Source organism: Balaenoptera ricei, chromosome 1, assembly GCF_028023285.1.
Source record: "Balaenoptera ricei isolate mBalRic1 chromosome 1, mBalRic1.hap2, whole genome shotgun sequence".
NCBI classification, from domain to species: Eukaryota; Metazoa; Chordata; class Mammalia; order Artiodactyla; family Balaenopteridae; genus Balaenoptera; species Balaenoptera ricei.
Window position 1 is genome coordinate 103,008,140 of NC_082639.1, and position 17,785 is coordinate 103,025,924.

At 49.0% G+C, this 17,785-nt stretch overlaps 1 protein-coding gene across 4 annotated transcripts in view; it reads right to left on the minus strand.

The window, feature by feature from the left end:
• The window catches only part of IGSF3 (immunoglobulin superfamily member 3), a 100,565-nt gene that overhangs the window by 16,146 nt on the left and 66,634 nt on the right, over nucleotides 1-17,785 (minus strand). For 3 of the 4 annotated variants that reach the window (XR_009504300.1, XM_059928712.1, XM_059928720.1), the window contains exons 5-8: nucleotides 15,438-15,827; nucleotides 13,981-14,040; nucleotides 10,849-11,250; nucleotides 7,754-8,158 (exon numbers count right to left, since the gene is read on the minus strand). Coding sequence is in view for 3 of the 4 variants with exons in the window: in XM_059928712.1 (XP_059784695.1) it covers nucleotides 7,754-8,158; nucleotides 10,849-11,250; nucleotides 13,981-14,040; nucleotides 15,438-15,827 (1,257 nt within the window). In the remaining variant the exon portion in view is untranslated. The remainder of the gene's footprint in view (nucleotides 1-7,753; nucleotides 8,159-10,848; nucleotides 11,251-13,980; nucleotides 14,041-15,437; nucleotides 15,828-17,785) is intronic. The other variant, XM_059928733.1, reaches the window with a different exon arrangement.

The window sequence follows — 17,785 nt, forward strand, 5'->3', positions numbered from 1 at the left end:
AGACAAAGGTTCTGAGTAGCCGAGAGGATTCAGCGAGCTAAGTACGGCAGAATCCGACACCCAATACAATGACTACAAAAGCAACTCTGAGGCTGTTTCCCGGTGCTAAATCAGGGGACACTCTTCACAAAGGAAGCTGGATTCACGTACCTACAGACCTTCTCAAGCCATCAAGAATACACCCGGCACCCATCTGAGAGAAATCCCCTGGCCCATGACCCTACCCTTCTGGTTTCATCTTTTTTTGGGAACAAGCCCAGTCTCCTGACTTCTCCCTTCTTCAAACGCACGAAGTCCTCCAGGGCACTGGAATCCAGGGCAGGCTTTACCAGCAAGCAACCAAGCTCTGGAAACTAGATTCACATTAGCTTGCCAGTCGACTTTTCATATCCGCTGCCTCTAATACTTGAAACAACCAGCTCCCTTTTCATTCCTTTCCAACCCGATTCACCGCATGCAAATGATATCTCTATCAGAGCAAATGACACCACCTGAATTATCTGGTTCTGGGCCCAAAAAACTGGGTTGTTCAGTGTAGAGTAGAAAGAGCTTTAAAATGCATTATTAATTGGGGCCAGATTATTTTTGCAACTGTTACTAAGGAAACCTCCATTGCTATAGTAACCGCATATATTAAACTGGATGCCTATGACTAAACTTCAGCTCAGTCACATGGTCAGTCTGAGAACAAGAAGAGAATTGTTTCAAAGCATTTCCATTTTTTTCCCTCCTTCCCACGTCAAAATATTGTGAAGTGTTGAAAAGCTTGAAAGAGAGGCATTTTTGAAATTTGGTGCATGTCTGACAGGCAGGCAAGGGGTCAGCTCCTCTTCTACACTCTGAATTTCCTCCCGCTTCTCAAGGACAGGGAGGACCTTTCCTGAAGCCCTGGGGAGACAGCAGCCTGCACGACTAATTAGGAAGCACTCACACATCCTGCCCAGCGCTGCCCTGGGCGGTGCGCAGCCTGCTGGCACCACCTTCCTCCGTGGGGTTAGGAGAGCCCAGACCCCTTAAGAACCGTAGGCATTTTCATCTGCAAGATGAGAACAATCACAGCATTTACCTGACAGGAGTGCTGTGCAGATTAAAAGCAATATCCTACAGTAAGAGTTCAGCACAGAACCTGGTCTATAATAAACACGCAGTACATTTTCACTCTTCCCCTTTCTTTTCGGTTTCCGGGCTCAGTCCCACGTTCAAAGCTCCATATTAGATCGAGAACTGCCAAACCTAAGTGGCAAACTTGCTACTGAAAGTATCGTCCACAGAGTGGCAGCATCTGTGTCGCCTGGAAGCTTGTCAGAAATGCAGACTCTTGGGCCCCACCACCCCAGACCTCCTGAACCAGACTCTGCCTTTTAACAAGACCCCCAGGTGACTCAGATGCACCTGAAAGCCCGAGAAACCTTGGACTTGGCTGTGTGAGTGAAATGGACTTAGGCAATACACACAAAGGTGAAAGACAAGATGCTGAGGACTTGGTTAATCGCCAACAGTGAGTCAGCAGGAGGAAGAGGCAGGAAGAAGGGTGTGAGGCTGCGGGCCAGGCCCCACCTTTCAGCACCCCGCCTGCGAGCCCAGATGCCAGTGCACCCAGCAGCCGCCTTCTCAGGCACCTCACGACTTCCAGAGCGGGGCTGTTCCCTGCCGGAGGGAAGGGCCCTTTCTTTCTGCCTCTCGAGAGTTTCCTTCTGAGGCCTCGGATCACCTGTGGCCGGGCAGCATCAGCACCACCTGGGGTGGAGACGCTGCCTCACAAACGCCACAGGTGAGGCCCAGAGACCTGCGGGCTCACGTGCCCTCCAGGTGATTCTGATGCGCTAAGTTCGAGAAGCCACAGGTGTGGCAGCGAGGGGGCCACAGGTAACTCTAGAGACAGCAGTTTCTGTGCAGTGGTGCAAGCAGCAGCCAGAGGGTAGCATACAGGCAGTGAGGGAGCAGAGGGAGAAAAGGAAGACTCTGTTCTTTATTATAGATCCGTGACAGTAATCAGTCATGTTAGGAGGAGAGGGGGCCAGTGGCTGCACAGCAGAGATTTTTCAAACTGAGGGACGCAAGTCAGCCAACAGACTGGGAGAGAACGAAGGAAGAGCTGTGGGGGAAGTGTGTGTGTGTGTGTGTGTGTGTGTGCGTGCGTGTGCGTGTGTGTGCACGTGTGCACGCGCGCATGTCCCACCTGTCCTCATAGAAGGAGGGTTACTGCCCTGTCTGCCTTACCCGTCTGCAGACACAGCAGTGACCCTTGCTCACTGACTCCAAATAGTTGCACCGGGTGTTACCATGACAACGAGGCCTGAGGCGCGGGGGGGGGGGGGGGGCCGGGGGCGGCGTGGGCACTCCTCTAGGGCCCCTGCTCTCATGCTCACTCTATCTGTGAACAGCCAGCGGGCAGAAGCCACATGCACAGGGGACGGAAGGAGAACCCCAGGTTCTCCTGAAAGAAAGGAGGGGCCAATCCCTCTGAAGGATGGGGCAGCCTGTCACCTACTAGACTGTGACAAGGAGAGCCACTGTCGCAAGCCCTGGACTCCCAGAAGTCAAAGAAAAAGCCCTCAGCTCTGCCAGTCTGCCAGGTCAGCAATAAGAAATTGGAGAGAACGGATTTGGCAGCATCCAGAGGGTACTGAATATTCATCCTGACTGCCCATCAGTAAAATCCCAGCAGAATACACCCAGTGACAAGTCAGCTTTCTACACCGGAGGCTGTCCTCCTGGAAGCGTGTTTATTGCTTCGTCAATTTTTTTTTTTTAATAAATTTATTTATTTATTTTTGGCTGCGTTGGGTCTTCATTGCTGCACACGGGCTTTCTCTAGCTGCGGCGAGCGGGGGCTACTCTTCGTTGTGGTGTGCAGGCTTCTCATTGCGGTGGCTTCTCTTGTTGTGGAGCACGGGCTCTAGGCGCGCGGGCTCAGTAATTGTGGCTCATGGGCTTGGTTGCTCTGCAGCATGTGGGATCTCCCCGGACCAGGGCTTGAACCCGTGCGTCCTGCATTGGCAGGTGGATTCTTAACCACTGCGCCACCAAGGAAGTCCCTGCTTCGTCAATTTTAACGTGCAATATTTAATAGCCAAACCAAGATATGGTTGTAAATATCTGGAATATGAGTGCTGACATTTCCCTTATTCCTCTGTATTTAGGGAGATGTAATTGGAGGGTGTTTTGGGTGCTAAAGAAAATCAGAAAGAAGCAAAGCAATGCTTCAAAATTAAAAGAGAAAAGAATTGATTAGGAGCTAAGAATCGAATATGTTGACCTGGCTTAAAGGCTTGCCTAAATGCCCCTTGAGGGGTCACACTCTGCCATCGATGGCAGTAAGGCTAAGCCCAATCAACAACAAAACAGGAGGGATGGCGTTCCTTGAAGATTACCTTAGGGATGTGCATTTGGAACAGGAAGTCTAGAATGGTCAATAGGAGATCCACAACACGTTCATCAGGCCATCCAGCCAGAGATTTTAAAGAAACAAATACCCGTGATGTGGTCAGGTCAGCAGGTGGCTCTGGCAAAGGACTGGTCTGGGGCACAGACCACACAGAGCCTTCTTGAGAGCCAGTGACATCAGCTGTGGAGGGCTGATAAATGGACTGGCATGAGCGAGCCAACGGTCCCTGGGTTTCTGCCTCATGCTGTTGGAATAAGAATATTGGACTAAATCATCTTCTAAAAGGGTTGGGGGCAGGGGGAGGGCGATGATATTCCTGTGGAGAACACCAGAGCAGGGATAAGAATCCACGTTTTGAGAGGCAAGGTATGGAAGGAGAGCATAAAGAAGCCAGCACTGGGTTGAGCTCTGGTGCCCCCATGCCTTAGAGCCACCTGGTGGCAGAAGTTAGAACAAATAGAGGCATTCGAAGAGGCACAACTTAAACTCCTATACCATTAGCAAACCGTGTCTTGAGGAACCTCTACAGGGACCTTGTGACCCCAACTTAAAAAGAACAAATTTAAGTATTTGCTAAAGGGGCTCAGGGATGGTAAACCAGACAGAGCGGGGATTAAATCAAAGTATATGGTACCAAAGAGAATTCCTGAGGGGAAAAAAAAAAACTACCATAATAAAATAAAATGAAGAGCCTGGACTCTGGAGCCAGACTGCCTGTCTGGTTTTGCATCTTGCCTCTGCCAGTTATTATGAATCACTGGAGAATTTATCTATCCTGTGTGTCAGTGTCCTCACCTACAAAATGGGTGAAGCTAGCACCCCCTCATGGCATTGCATGAATTAAGAACGAAGAATGTTATTGTATATAAAGCATTCAAGGTGGTAATGGGCATGCTACAAAAGCTCAGCAGAGATTAGCTGCTATCGTTACTGTTGTTACTTCTGCCGCTACCGGTGCTGAGCCGCCTCCACACAGCACTCTACAAAGAGAAACCGCTTCTGTAAATGATACTATTAACTGAATGCAGAAAGGATACTTCCCCCCCCCCCTTTTTTTTGGCTGCGCCATGCAGCATGCAGGATCTTAGTTCCCCAACCAAGGATGGAACCCGTGCCCCCTGCAATGGAAGCACAGAGCCTTAAACCACTGGACCGCCAGGGAAGTCCTAGAAAGAATAATTTTTTATTATATGGCCTTAAGAAAGGCCGAAGTCTCCCTCTCATCCACCCCAACTGCTTTTTAATAAAGTTCATACCTGGGTTCCCATCCCCACTTCCCACTCTCTATTTCTTGACTCCGGCAAGTCCCAACCTCTCTGAGGCTCAGTTACTCCATTTATAAAATGGGAAAGCAGTAGCTTCTTCCCAGGGCTGCAGCAAAGGTGACTGAGGTCATCTACACCAAGTGTCCAGTACACGCTCCGGCACGCGGTCAGCCCTCTGGTATTTTTCCACTTCTACTTCCCCCAAATAAAAGCACCAGTACCAACCAGGGTGTGTGGGGAAAACAGTAAAAATGAACATGAAGCCCTTTGGAAAATATTAAGTGCTCAATGCATAAATATTTAATAAGGAGAGATTGTAACACTTAAGGGGGATGCACTCTCCCTGGTGCCACAGCCCTTCCCAGGGGCCGCGCCCGCCCAGCCTCAGCACCCTCCTTGCTCTCTGCGGCCCCCAGAGGGCCAGCCAAGTGCATTACCATGCACCTCTGAGCAGAGGCCAAGCACGCTGCTGCTGCCTCCCAAGTTTCCCACGCCAGCCCCTGCTCTCGCTTTACAGTGAAATCACAAACAAACTGACTCAGTGTAAGCCACAGGAGACACGAAGACAGTGTCTGGGTCACAGCAGATCCTGGGTCCCCTAACTATTCTCCAGGGGGCAATAAAATGATGTAATGGAAAAGAGAGATATATGGACATCAGAACGACCTAGGCTCCAGTCTTGTTCCAATCTGTTTTCCATTTGACAAGCTGGTCTGCCTCCATCAAGGCTCCTAAACACTGGGAGCCTGGCTTTCCTCATTAGCGAAATGGGCATAAAAGCATCTATATTATTTCATTGCTGGATGAATTTAAAAAGAAAACAGAGGTACTAAGCACAAAGCCTGGCACCCAAGACGTATTTAATACATCTTTGCCCCTTTTCCCCTTTAGTTGCACCATGAATTGATCTGAATCCAAATAACTAGAACCTTCAATGACCTAACTCCATTTTCTTCCCTGAGTCACTCCAGCCTTAGATTCTAAGTCGTGAGACAAACAAGCAACTATTAGGGATTTATTCAAAAATGCAAGGCTAGGCAAGGTCCTGGGGTCAGCACTTCCTCTACCTTCTGCAGCTGGAACCACGTGACGGGCACCAAGGAGGCTCACAGCCCGACCCTGAGGCCAGAGGAGACCACAAAGGGTGCAATTACTCAGCGAGGCAGGCAAGCGGGTCCCTTGGCAGTTTCCACAACAAGGGTTCACATAAAATGGGGTCTCTGCTTAGCCTTCCATTAACCTGAAAATCCACTTCAGCAGAGCAGCCTCTTCCCCGGCATCTCGTTGTCCAAGTTTAGGCTCTAATTGGCCAAGGAACTGTCCCATCATTTATACAGTTCACTTGTTCCAAACTGGTTCGATACAGACTCCGTTATGGGGTTAGAAGAGGCGAAGGATAAGCCCAGACACTGCCATTTCGTAACCTCACGTTGCTGAAAATAACAAGCACCGTGACCATCTGCAGTGGTGGAGCAGACCGGGTTGGGCACACATCATGGCTGTGAGCAGGCAGAAAAATCCTTTCTGCAAGGTGTTCAAACCATCTTTGCAAAGTGGGTGGGGCAGAAAGTCAGAAAAAAGTCTTTGCAAAGTCACCTCCCATCCAGCCCCCACCCTTCTTTGCACGAATGCCTGTGCTCTCCTGCTTGGGGCCAGGCAATGGAGGGAAGCAGGAGCCAGGGCCGGGGTCCACCCTCCACCTGCTTCCACCCTAACCGGAGACAGGTACAGACACGGAGGAAACCATAAGAGCAGCACTAACTTACCGTCTGCCCCACGTTAGGGGAAGGGCCTGATGAAGGCGAGTGTTGGCAGAACGCCCCCTGACTAAGGCTCCCCAAATGAGTGCATCCTTGTCACCTGCTGCGAGAGAGACTCCGCCTGCCTGCTCTCGTGCGCTCAAATCCAGGGCAGGGGGACAGGGTCTGGGTCAGGGAAAGTGTCGAGGAAGGAAGGACAAGGATTCAAACCTTGGCTCCATTCACCAGCTAGGCAACCCTGGGCTGATCACTTAATCTTTCCTGAGGCTGTTGTGCAATTCTCATAAAATAACCAACCCTAAGCACCTAGCACAAAGCAAATACTCAGTAAGTACCTGTTATTTTCCCTTTAGCCTCTGAGGTTCCTTGTCTGCAAAAGGGGGGCACAGTGGTACCTTGTTCACATCACTGTTGCAAGGATTATAGGAGATGACATTAAGAGATGGAGCTTTCTGCAAAACAGTCTAGTTGGCCTGCACGCTTCACAAATATCAATGTCTTCACACACACACGCACGCATGCGCACGCGGCTAGGGAACTATTCTAGATTAAAGGAGTCTAAAGAGACATGACAGGGACTTCCCTGGTGACGCAGTGCATAAGACTCCGTGCTCCCAATGCAGGGGGCCCAGGTTCGATCCCTGGTCAGGGAACTAGATCCCACATGCATGCCACAACTAAGAGTTCGCATACTGCAACTAAGGAGCCAGCGAGCTGCAACTAAGGAGCCCGAGAGCCGTAACTAAGACCCAGTGCAACCAAATAAATAAATAAATAATTTTTAAAAAAGAAAAGAAACTGCCAAATTATTAAAAATAAATAAATAAATAAAAATTTAACAAATGATAAAAATTAAAGAAAAATAAAGAGACATGACGACTAAATACAATGTGTGACCCCTGACTGGATCCTAGACGGAAAAAACACCGTAAGGGGCATTTTCAGGACAACTGGGGAAATGCTAGTACTGTCCTATAATCACGTCAAATTCCCAGAGTCTGATTACACTGTTGTGGTCGGGTGGGACAAAGTCCTGATCTTCAGAGATACACACTGAAGTATTTAGAAGGAAGTATCTTGACGTTGGCAACTTACCCTCAAATGGTTCAAAAACAACAAAAATTTACACACAGAGGGAGAAACAAACGTGGTAAGATGTTAACAACTGGTCATCGCCAAAAGGGAATGCGAGTCTTGCGACCTCCTACACACCTGAAATTTCTCAAACTAGAAAGTTGGGAAATAAGAGCAGCCGGGCCGAGGGCTCAGCGCACGACACTTCCCGCCTCCCCGCGGGTCTCCTCAGCCGGAGCAGGCATGGGGGACCCCGGGCCCCTCACCTGGCTGCAGCACCCTGATCTCCAGCAGGTTGGAGGTCCTCTCGGCCAGCCGCGTCCAGGTGTTGTTGTAGTTCCTCCGCCACAGCTCTGCCACACACTGGTACTTGCCCGCCTCCGTGTCGCTGGCTCGGCTGATGCTCAGCCGGACATTGTTACTGGACTCAGCCTTTTCAATGGCCGTTCGGGTCCGGAAGCTGGAGGACCTGTCCCCCCACTGGACTCCTCCATCCCGGGTAAAGGTCACCAGGTCATGGAACTCGGCGGTGCCCACCGGCTGGAACCGCCACGTCACTGACACGGGGACCCGGGCGGGGTAATGGGGTTTGATGATGCACTGCAGGTCAAAGGAGTCACTGTAGGTCACCCCCGGCGTGCGGGAGATGGCAGTGACGGCAAAGCCCGTTTCTGGAGAGAGAGCAGAGAAACTCAGGCCAGAGGAGACACTTGGCTTTCTCAGGGCCATGCGACGCGGTGACAGGGTTCCTGGCAAAAGCTAGCATGACAGAGCAAAGGCTCACACATGGGGCTCTTTGGATGCCCAGGCCAGTATTACTTTTGTTAGCGTGTTGACACACAAACCCAGCAGTTCACAGGACCCCACAGAAAGAGGCCGGCGGCAACCCTCCTTAAGCGGCACTAGCAAACTTTTCCTGATGAAACCCTCACGTGGATTTGTGCTGGATCAGTCCCACTCACAGGGACTGAGTGCATGTAGGCGGGGCCATCCCTAGATATCTTGGGATTCCACGCTGAACAGGAGAAAAGAGCCGATTTCCTTCATCACACTCAGGTGGATGCACCCTGCCCCAGCCCAGACGGCCCCTGTGCCTGGCCCACCAGTGCATCAGTGCCGGAGCAGGGGAGGCAGGTGGAGCAGGTGCCTGTGCTCCCCGGGCTGGGCAGCGCCGGCTTGCTCTCCGGTCCCTCTCCCACCTCCCCACGGAATCCAGGGCAAAGAGGCAGCGAGGGACCCACAGCAGGAGGGACTGACCTTCACCAAGGAGGACCTGGGGTGAGCTGGGGCCCTGCAGGTGCGCTAGGCTGAGTCTCTCCATATTCCAGCATCACTAATCCCCAATACTGACTTCTCAGTAGAAGTGATCAGAGTCCCTTCAGCCTTGAAATACGACTGACTGTTAACACATTCGTTATGATCATAAAACTGACAGCAGCCATATTTCCTGAGCACTATGGGCCAGGCACGGTGCCAAATGCTTGGCTTTCATCACACTTCACTGAATCCATCACCCCTTTCTTACAGATGAGGAAACTGAGGCCCAGAGAGGGTAGATAAATTGTCCTCTATCAAGCCGCCAGTAAATGGCAGTCACACTATAAATCTGTGTGTCACTGATTCCGGGGGGCTTATTAGGTTGCTTTACTCCCAGGAAGCATAAGACAGTGGTTAAAGGCACAGACCCTGGAGCCAGATGCCCAACTTTGGCACTTTCTAGCTATGTGACCTTGAGCAAGTTACTTAACTTCTCTCTGCCTCTATTTCCCCATCTGTAAAATGGGTCCTTGTGAAGATTAAATGAGTTAGTATTTATAAAATACTTGGAATAGTACCTGACACACAGTATATACTATATTTTGTTAAATATGTAGTTTGTTTAAAAAACAAACAGACATAAAGGAAAGTACTTTAAACTTCACAGGTAAAAAACAAGGCACCGAATGAATCTTTCGGCAGAGCCTGGCCAGAGCCCCTTGGTAAGCTCTGGCTATGGGAACCACAGACATACGGTGAATATGAAAAAACTCAGAGGACAACGTGATGCTGTAAAATTACTTCTAACCCTAACCACCCCTCAGACGTTCCTAGCCTCACAGGATGGGAAAGACTCCCTCTGCTGGACGCCCAGGACTTTCCTCACAGGTTCCATTTCCACGTGTCCACACAGGATACTGAGCAGAGAGAGACATGGGGAGTCAGCTGACCTGGAAACTCAACCACTGGATGAGGTTTCCAGAGACAGAAATCTGAATGAGATGATGAGTGCAGAAAGCAGGTCAACCTTTGGGATTAAGCTTATGGAAAGTAAAAATAATTCTAATCTGGGGCAGGTGGTGAAAAAGGACTTTGTTGGGGGCAAAACCACTTGGTGTTGCCATCTTTACTGGGGTAAGACGGTCCAAAGCACCACCAGCCCTACCTATGAGGAAGGTGGCAGCATGGTCCCAGGGGTGGGATGCAAAGTCACTGAGGACAACTGAGGTCACAGTCTCTTAACAAACAGAAACACCTAACATGACAGGTTACCTCCCCAGCAAAGTAGCAGATTGGTCTTTTAATATACTGATTCTATTAGGCAGATAAATGTTGATAGAAGCCTCTTTACCCTGTGAGAAGCAAATCTAATATTCTTTGGTTTTAGCAAATTTCAAGGTATCTTTTCATTTCATGCTAATCAGGAAATGGCTTTCCTTAGGAAGAGCCTTATAGAGGAAAAGGTAAAAACACAGGCTTTGAAAAAAAAATTTAAGACAGATTGCTGGTTTCCTGGGTTCAGATTGTGTGTCTGTCACTTAAAAGCTATAGTCCTGGGCAAATTAGCCAACTTGTCTCACTAGTCTCCTTGTAAAATGACAGTGTCTATCTGTAGGCTAGGTGAGGATTCCACGGGACAATTAAGCTTAAGTGCTTACACTCAGCCAGGAAGGGTAGTAAGGGCTAAATAAATGGCAAAAGGTGATTTTCTACCCTTCTCTGCCCTGCTCTGAATTTTTAGGAGGGCTGAGCCCCTGGTACAGGAGGGCCTGGGGTGCAGGAGGGAGAGGATTTGCTCCCGCTCTTCCAGGTTAATTTTGGCAGTGGCCTTTGTTCCTCCACCTGGGGCCACCACTCGCCTGGCCAGAATCCTTACAACTTCACTCCTACCACCCAGACCAAGGAGTAGTAACAGCGCCCAGCTGTTGCCCATCCCCAGGGCCCACCATGGAGAACCACTGTTGGTTCCTTGAACCCCATCCACACTTCCATAAATACTTTCTTCAATCAAACCCTTTGGAAGGTGCCGTCTATCTCCTACAAGAGTCTTGACAAGGGAGCATCACCCCAAAGGGCCCACGAAAAGACTGCCGAGCTTACTTACCGAGAGCCGTGATGGACACGACGGTGCTGGCCCGGCGTTCCCCCACGACCTGCCACTCGCCATCCACTGCCCGCACCCACTCGGTCACGTGGCATTCGTACTGGCCCTCGTCCTCCCTCCTGCTGTTGAAGATGCCCAGGCTGAACGAGTTGGGCTGCACCTGCTCCATCTGGACGCCCCCAAAGCTGCTGCGCTCCCAGTAGGACGCGCCAGGCTGCACGGTGCCATCCCGGTCCAGCCACATGATGTTGCTGCGGCGGTTCTGCCTGTCCACCAGCTGCCAGATGACGGAGAAGCGGCCTAGGGCTCTACCCGCTGTGCGGATGCTGCAGGAGAGGTGTAGATTCTCACCCTCCAGGACGACGCTGGCGTTGCTGGCCACCTCCACCGAGATGCTGCTCTCTGTGCAGAGGAAGAGAGTGCCACGTTGGGGCTTTCTGGGCTCCACTGAGCCCTCCCCACTGACATCAAAGGAGGAGGGGTACAAATGTCACTCTATTCAGGTACAAGGGGACCTTGGAGGATGCAAGCACTCTGACACTTGCTGCTGCTGCAAGCCCTGGCTGGTTCTGGGTTTCGCTCCCTGTGATTTTAGATCTGATAACCTAGGAGGCCCTTTACTGGATACAAAGATAACGTGTGGGATCATGAGCGTCTAAGACCTGAGACTGAATCAGAACAGAAAGACATTACCCTTAAGGCACAAAGCAATTCATCAGGCTCTCCATATCCCCTGGTTCCACATCCATGGATTCAACCAACCATGGATAGAAAATATGCCAAAAAAAAAAAAAAAAAAATTCCAGGAGGTTCCAAAAAGCAAAACTTGAATTTGCTGTGCACTGGCAACTCTTTACATAGCATGTACATTGTATTAGGTATAAGTAATCTAGATATGATGTGCGTAGGTTATATGCAAATCCAATGACATTTTATAAAAGGGACTTGAGCATCCACAGATTTGGGGCGGTCCTGGAACCAATCCCCCTCGGAATCTGAAGGATGACTGTAATGTGTTCAGCAGGGTTCAAGAATTTTTGACTCGGATTTTCAGTAAGTTGAATACCTCGAAAATTCTACTTCACCGAATCGTCCCATAATTTAGGGCTACGGCAGTCAAATAAAAGCTGAACATCCATACATGCCATTTGAGTCCTTCAGGGCAATATCAGGAGGTAGAAAAAAAAAGTGACAGGAAGTATTTGGAGGACAACACGTGCTTGCTTGGGTGTGGGCAGTAATGGAGCACAGATGGCCTCATTTCACAGCGTGTGCGGGGAGCAAGCTTTCATACTTTGATTAACACACAGGAACAGACCAAAGCCGGTGGCTCGCCTTCCTGCCGCTGTCCACCTTCAGCCCCGGGGTTCCGCTGCTCTTGACCTTGACTTTCTGCCAATCAAACTCTGGGATAAGGATTCCTCTCTCCTTCGCTCCTTTGCTACTCACTTAGCTATGTGAACTCCCTCAGTGGAATTATTTAAGCTCTACATGCCTTCTTCTATGAGATATGGAGAGTGCTACATTGTGCAGTTCTTTAAAGATTAAAAGTAAATGAGACAATGTCTATAAATCACCTAATACATAGGTTTTCAAAACCTGGTTACCATGATCATAATTAATTTTACTATTCCCATTAACTCTTTGTTTTTATAAAGAGTGTGGATACTTTAATCTATCTTAGTTATGCATAGATTATTTTGTATAATTATCTACAGAGCTCCAAAATCCCTTAAGTATTAAAAAACAGAAAGTACCAGACTAATTCGGCTCCAGTTTTCTGGGCACCATCCACATGAAACACATACATCAATTTTAAATCAATCAGTAAATCAAATCCCAGATTAAGAGGCACACCCAATTACTGAGGGAAAAAGCATACCCATGACCACGCATTTGAATCAATCTTTTCTCCCGTGTGTTTCCCTCACAGGCAGAAACATGCAAAGATGAGCATTGAGCCCAGGCATGGAGCTCTTGCTATAGTGAACATGTCTGCCACCCATTCTGGATTGGCTTGTTTCACATGAAAAAAGGTCCAGACAGACAGGGTGGGGAAGAGGAATTTTCCCAGGAGCCATACCTAGATGAGTCATGGAGATGACGGGGCCCCCGAGTAGCTACCTCTGTAGCAGAAGTGGCTGAAAGCAAGGATTTGGAGGCAGGCAGACCACGCTCAGGCCCAGGTCTACTGCTTCCTAACTCTGCAATCTTGGGGCTCTTCCTTAACCTACCCAAGCTTCCATTTCTTATGTGCAAAATGGAGATACTAAGAGTCCTACTTCTTAGGGTCACGACACTGAGAGTATTAGATGGGGTAATTATTTTTCATCATCATCATTAATAATAACAATATTCCTCTTCAGATTAAAGACTCATTAATGACTCACTTCCAGGGTTATCAGTGAGGAATTAAAGAAGGGCAACTTCGGCATCAATGGAAAAAAAATCCCTTTGCTTGCCTTAGGCAGAAGAATGACTTGCACGACATCACTCCCACCCCCTACTGTCACCCCAATGGGCTCTATCTTCTATAAGCCCTGGCTTGTTTGTTACAAGGGCTGCTGTTTGGTGCTCTGTTACTTGAGCGAGCCTGGAAAAACCACGCAGTGAGATGTGAAACTACGAGAAGCAAAACGATTCCGCAGCCCAGGCAAAGGCAAATGCAGACACAGTGCTGACTGCCCGTTAAGACTATTTACAAGTGTTCTCAGGCCTGAGAAGAGGCAGCCAACAATTTAAAACTCTCTGGATTAAATGAAAACTAGGACAGAACTAATGAGAATCTGAGTGCACGGTTACAAATGAAATTTCAAATCAGGAGGTTGATGACGGAGCACAGGCTAAGCGCAGAGCAGTGAATCTGGAGTTAGAAGCAAATACTTCTAATGCGATGCAAGCTCGACCACTATCAGAACCGGCTCGGCCACGTCCCTGTATGGTGCTCTGGCCTCTTCATTCACAGGATGAATAGAATCCTGGCCTCTCCAAGGACTGGAGGGGTGGGAGCGGAGAAGCAGATGATATACGCAGAAGCACTTTGGGCTCTTGAGAGGAAAAGCGCCATTAAAAATCCGAGTTTTTATTATCACCATTACCGATGTGATCACTGTTGTTCTTTGGTAGACTTACCCAAGTGGCCTTGGGGCAGGATCTGGTGGTGCTGGGGGACTTTAACTACCCAGTTATCTGCTGGAAAAGCAATATAGCAGGCCACAGATCATCAAACAAGTTCTTGGAAGGGGATGGAGGAAATCTCTTAGTACAAAAAAATAGGGAGGTACACAGTGTGGCTGTCCTTCCCTGGATCCTTACAGAACAATGAGGAATTAGTTGCAGATTTAAAAGTAGAGAGACCGTGGTTAAGGCAGGCGCAGTCCGACAGGAAAATACTAAAGAGGGTGGGCATCCAGTTTAACAAATTCCATTCTACAAATATTCAGCAAGCACCTACCCTACGCAAAGCACCATGCTAGGCATTGCAGGGGGAAACAGTCTAAGAAAGAAAAGAATTTCAAGATAATGAGATGTGTGTGAGAGAGAGATTTAAAAAAAAAAAAAAAAAGCACAAAGGAAAGTCATCCTGTTGGCGAGAAAAGAAAAAAAGAGTGGCAAGACCCCTGTTGTCTGTTTCCTTTCTTCACACTTGAAGCTACATTAAATATGTAAAAGTATAAATAAAAATGTAAAGGGAATCATTACAGGGCTAAGAGAAAGAACAGCTTGAGCAGTGGAGAAATAGGTTAAAGGTTAGTTTAAAAAACTTCACCAGCTTGCTTAAAATCAGGGCATTCTAAGCTTTCTCATTTTACTAAAAACAAAACTATGAGAGAAATGAGATATTAATGAGAACATCCTGATACTATGGAGAATTAAACCCAACATAAGCAAACACAGGTAGCCCCCCGAGTCCCCAGTCCTGACTGATACCCACCCAGACAATGCCAGCTACAAGGAGGCAGGGAGCCCACCTAAGCAGCCTTGGAAATAAGCTAAGCTTTAAAAGCCTGTGCTCCAGGAAGATGTGAGAGGTCCCATCCACCGACTTTTAAAAACCCAATTCCGATAGCGGATAGACAATTAGGGTAATGCCAATCCCTATACCTCCAAAACCCAGAGAGCAAATCTTTCTTAATAATGCACTTTAGCATTTAAAATCCTCCCATAAAAGACCAACCCTCTTAAGTGAGATTTCAAGACAGGCATCCACCCACTTCTTCTGGGACTTAATTCCCACACAGGAGCAAACAGCTGTCCTGGATTCCTGGTTGGCCTCCAGGCTGAGCTGGCAATGCAGGCGTTTACACAGAGCTGCTAGCGCTAGGATCTGCCATGCCCCCCTCCAGCCTGCAAACATGCACCTGATGCTCTGCCTACCGGGTGGTGGGGGGCGGTTGCTAAGTGTGGGCAGGTGAGCTGCAGAAAGGAGAGGGGCTAACAGGTTTCCTCTGCCAGCTCTGACTGAACCTGCCCCGCCCTGCCCTTCCCTCCCCATGGCTCTTCTCCTCTGCCCCGACTTCTCTCAGACGGTGCTAGCTACTGAACCAGACCAGCGGGAGGAGGAGGAAGCAGCACATCCCTCCACTTACTGATGGGGAGGACGATGATAGGAATGTTCCTGGGACGCTTGCTCTCCTTGTCGATGAATTCCCCGGTGACTGTCTTCTCTCTCTCTGTCACACGACAGTTGTATTTCCCACTGTCCTCCTGGCGGAGGTGGTAAATTTTCAGCACGAAGACACTGTCGCTCTCCTTGGCCACCTTGAGTTGGCCCCTGGCCTCCCGATGGGTGAACTCACTGTTGAGGACCGGCACAGCGTTCGGCCCCATGCTGGCAATGAGCGAGCTGTTGAAGGCCCAGGAGACGGCAAAGTAACGGTCGGGAGTGTTCTGCCCCTCCAGGATGCACCTGAACTCCACCGGTTCACCTACCGTGTACAGCCGCTTCTCCGTCTCCAGCCGAACGGTGAACTCTTTGTCTGAGAAAACAAATAACAAAACGGATGCGTGCTGGGTGTCCGAGGGCCCCGGCTCTCCAAACTGCATCAGCAAATTCCCACCACCCACACCTTCTCACCAAGCTGACTACTGGGAAGGCACCTCCACGCGTGTCTTGAGAGAAAAACTCTCAAATATCACAGAGAGAACTCAAAGGTAGCCAGACCCAGAGAGTCTAAAGGGCTTGTTATCCCAATCAAGTCGACAGGACTCTCTCTGCAGCGTATAATGCCCTAGGTTAGACTCTGAGGTCAGCAAGCAATATCACTCCTAATTTCACTTGCACGGCAGATTACAAAGGTCCATCCTTGATCTATATGCCCAGACTCCATTAAAGCATCCGGATTACAAATATTTTCAGTAGATATTATAGACATGACCCTGCTGAGACTTGTAAGACAAATTACCCAGTGCCCCAGGTGCTGACCCCAATCCAAATAAACATTCTATCTATCTATCCATCTATCTATCTATCTATCTATCTATCTATCTGCCTGGAGAGAGAGAGAGAAAGATGTCTTCCACCCCCAAGTGAATACTGGAAATAAGACACAGGTAAGACAATCCCTAACAAAATTGCATAGGAAAAGTGAAAACTAATGTCTTTTCACTAATCTATCACCTGTCAGATCAAATCTCTAGAAAGATGGAGTGGGAAAGTACCTACTTCCAAGGACAGCCAGATGACCTCTGAAATGGTCAGTGAACCCAAGCACCCTTCAAAGAGCTGGGAGTTGAACCAGGCATGGGAGGTGGGGGCGGAGGGCAGGTGGTGATCAAAGAAGGGCTCATCGCCACTAACTGTCCCACACACCATGTAACAGTGCACGGTGACTGTCAATGCCTTGAGACAATGATCTTATCTCACAGGCACCGGTGGCAGAAGACAAAGGAGTGAAGGGTCCTGGTAAGCAGAGTCACAGAGCCTTGGGTGGGAGAGGCTGCAGTTGTAAGTACTGCCCAAGTCCTTCCCCTCCCAGTTCCAGCTCTATTCCTCTAAAGAAAACATTGACTGGAGAATCGCATTTACAGAGATGTTTGAATTCCTTGTATATCCATTAGCTCCAATCTCGACTGTCTTCCCCACACTGGCATTTCCGAGCTGTTAGCACTATCTTTAAGTGGTATCTTATCTTTAAGGCCCTTGCCCCATTCTTATCCCCCTATCCCATGCACTCTTCAAGCAGATGAGAATCCTATTTCCCTAAAAAACACAGCAATCACAAGAGTGCTGCTTCCACATTCCTATTCTCCAGCTCAAGTTTGGCTTTGTACCCACCTGTTCCTCAGGCTCTCCATCTCCTCTCCTCCCACATGAGCCAGTGTCTTGCCCCCAATACCCATTTTCTCCAGCGAATCAGCTTCTTCCTTTATTACCCAAACTTCCTGACAAAGCGAATTACCCTCAACGACTCCAAGGGCTCACTTCTAAAGTGACAGCTGCTGCCTCAGCTTCCCTTCCCAAAAGAACAACCTGAGAGACCTGGGTTTCACTCTGCCAGCCTCTGCCTAGATGCATACACCCACGTGGGACGGAGCCCATGTCATCTGCCAGATACTGGCTTTCTGGTCAACCAGATTACAGTAATTTATACCTCAACATCAGAGATTTTAGAAAAAAAAATAAAAGCACCCCTTCCACATAAATGCCACTGAAGACATGCAAACAGGTGTCCCAGACCTCAGACTTCCCACTTCCTCAGAGTTAGGCTGGCTGCAACAGTGGCTGTCTTCTTCTGGCAGCCAAAGAGTCTTCTGATCTCACAGGAATCCCCCCCATGGCTTGGTGAGGCCTTAACATTCCCAGGTTGAAGATGAGATTCAGGGCAAACCATCCTCTTTTCTGCACAGCCATTTGCCCTTGTTACACCCAGTCAATTAAACCTCTGTAAATCGATTTATGCTTTTTCCAATACCCCCTCACTCCTCAGCTCACTGA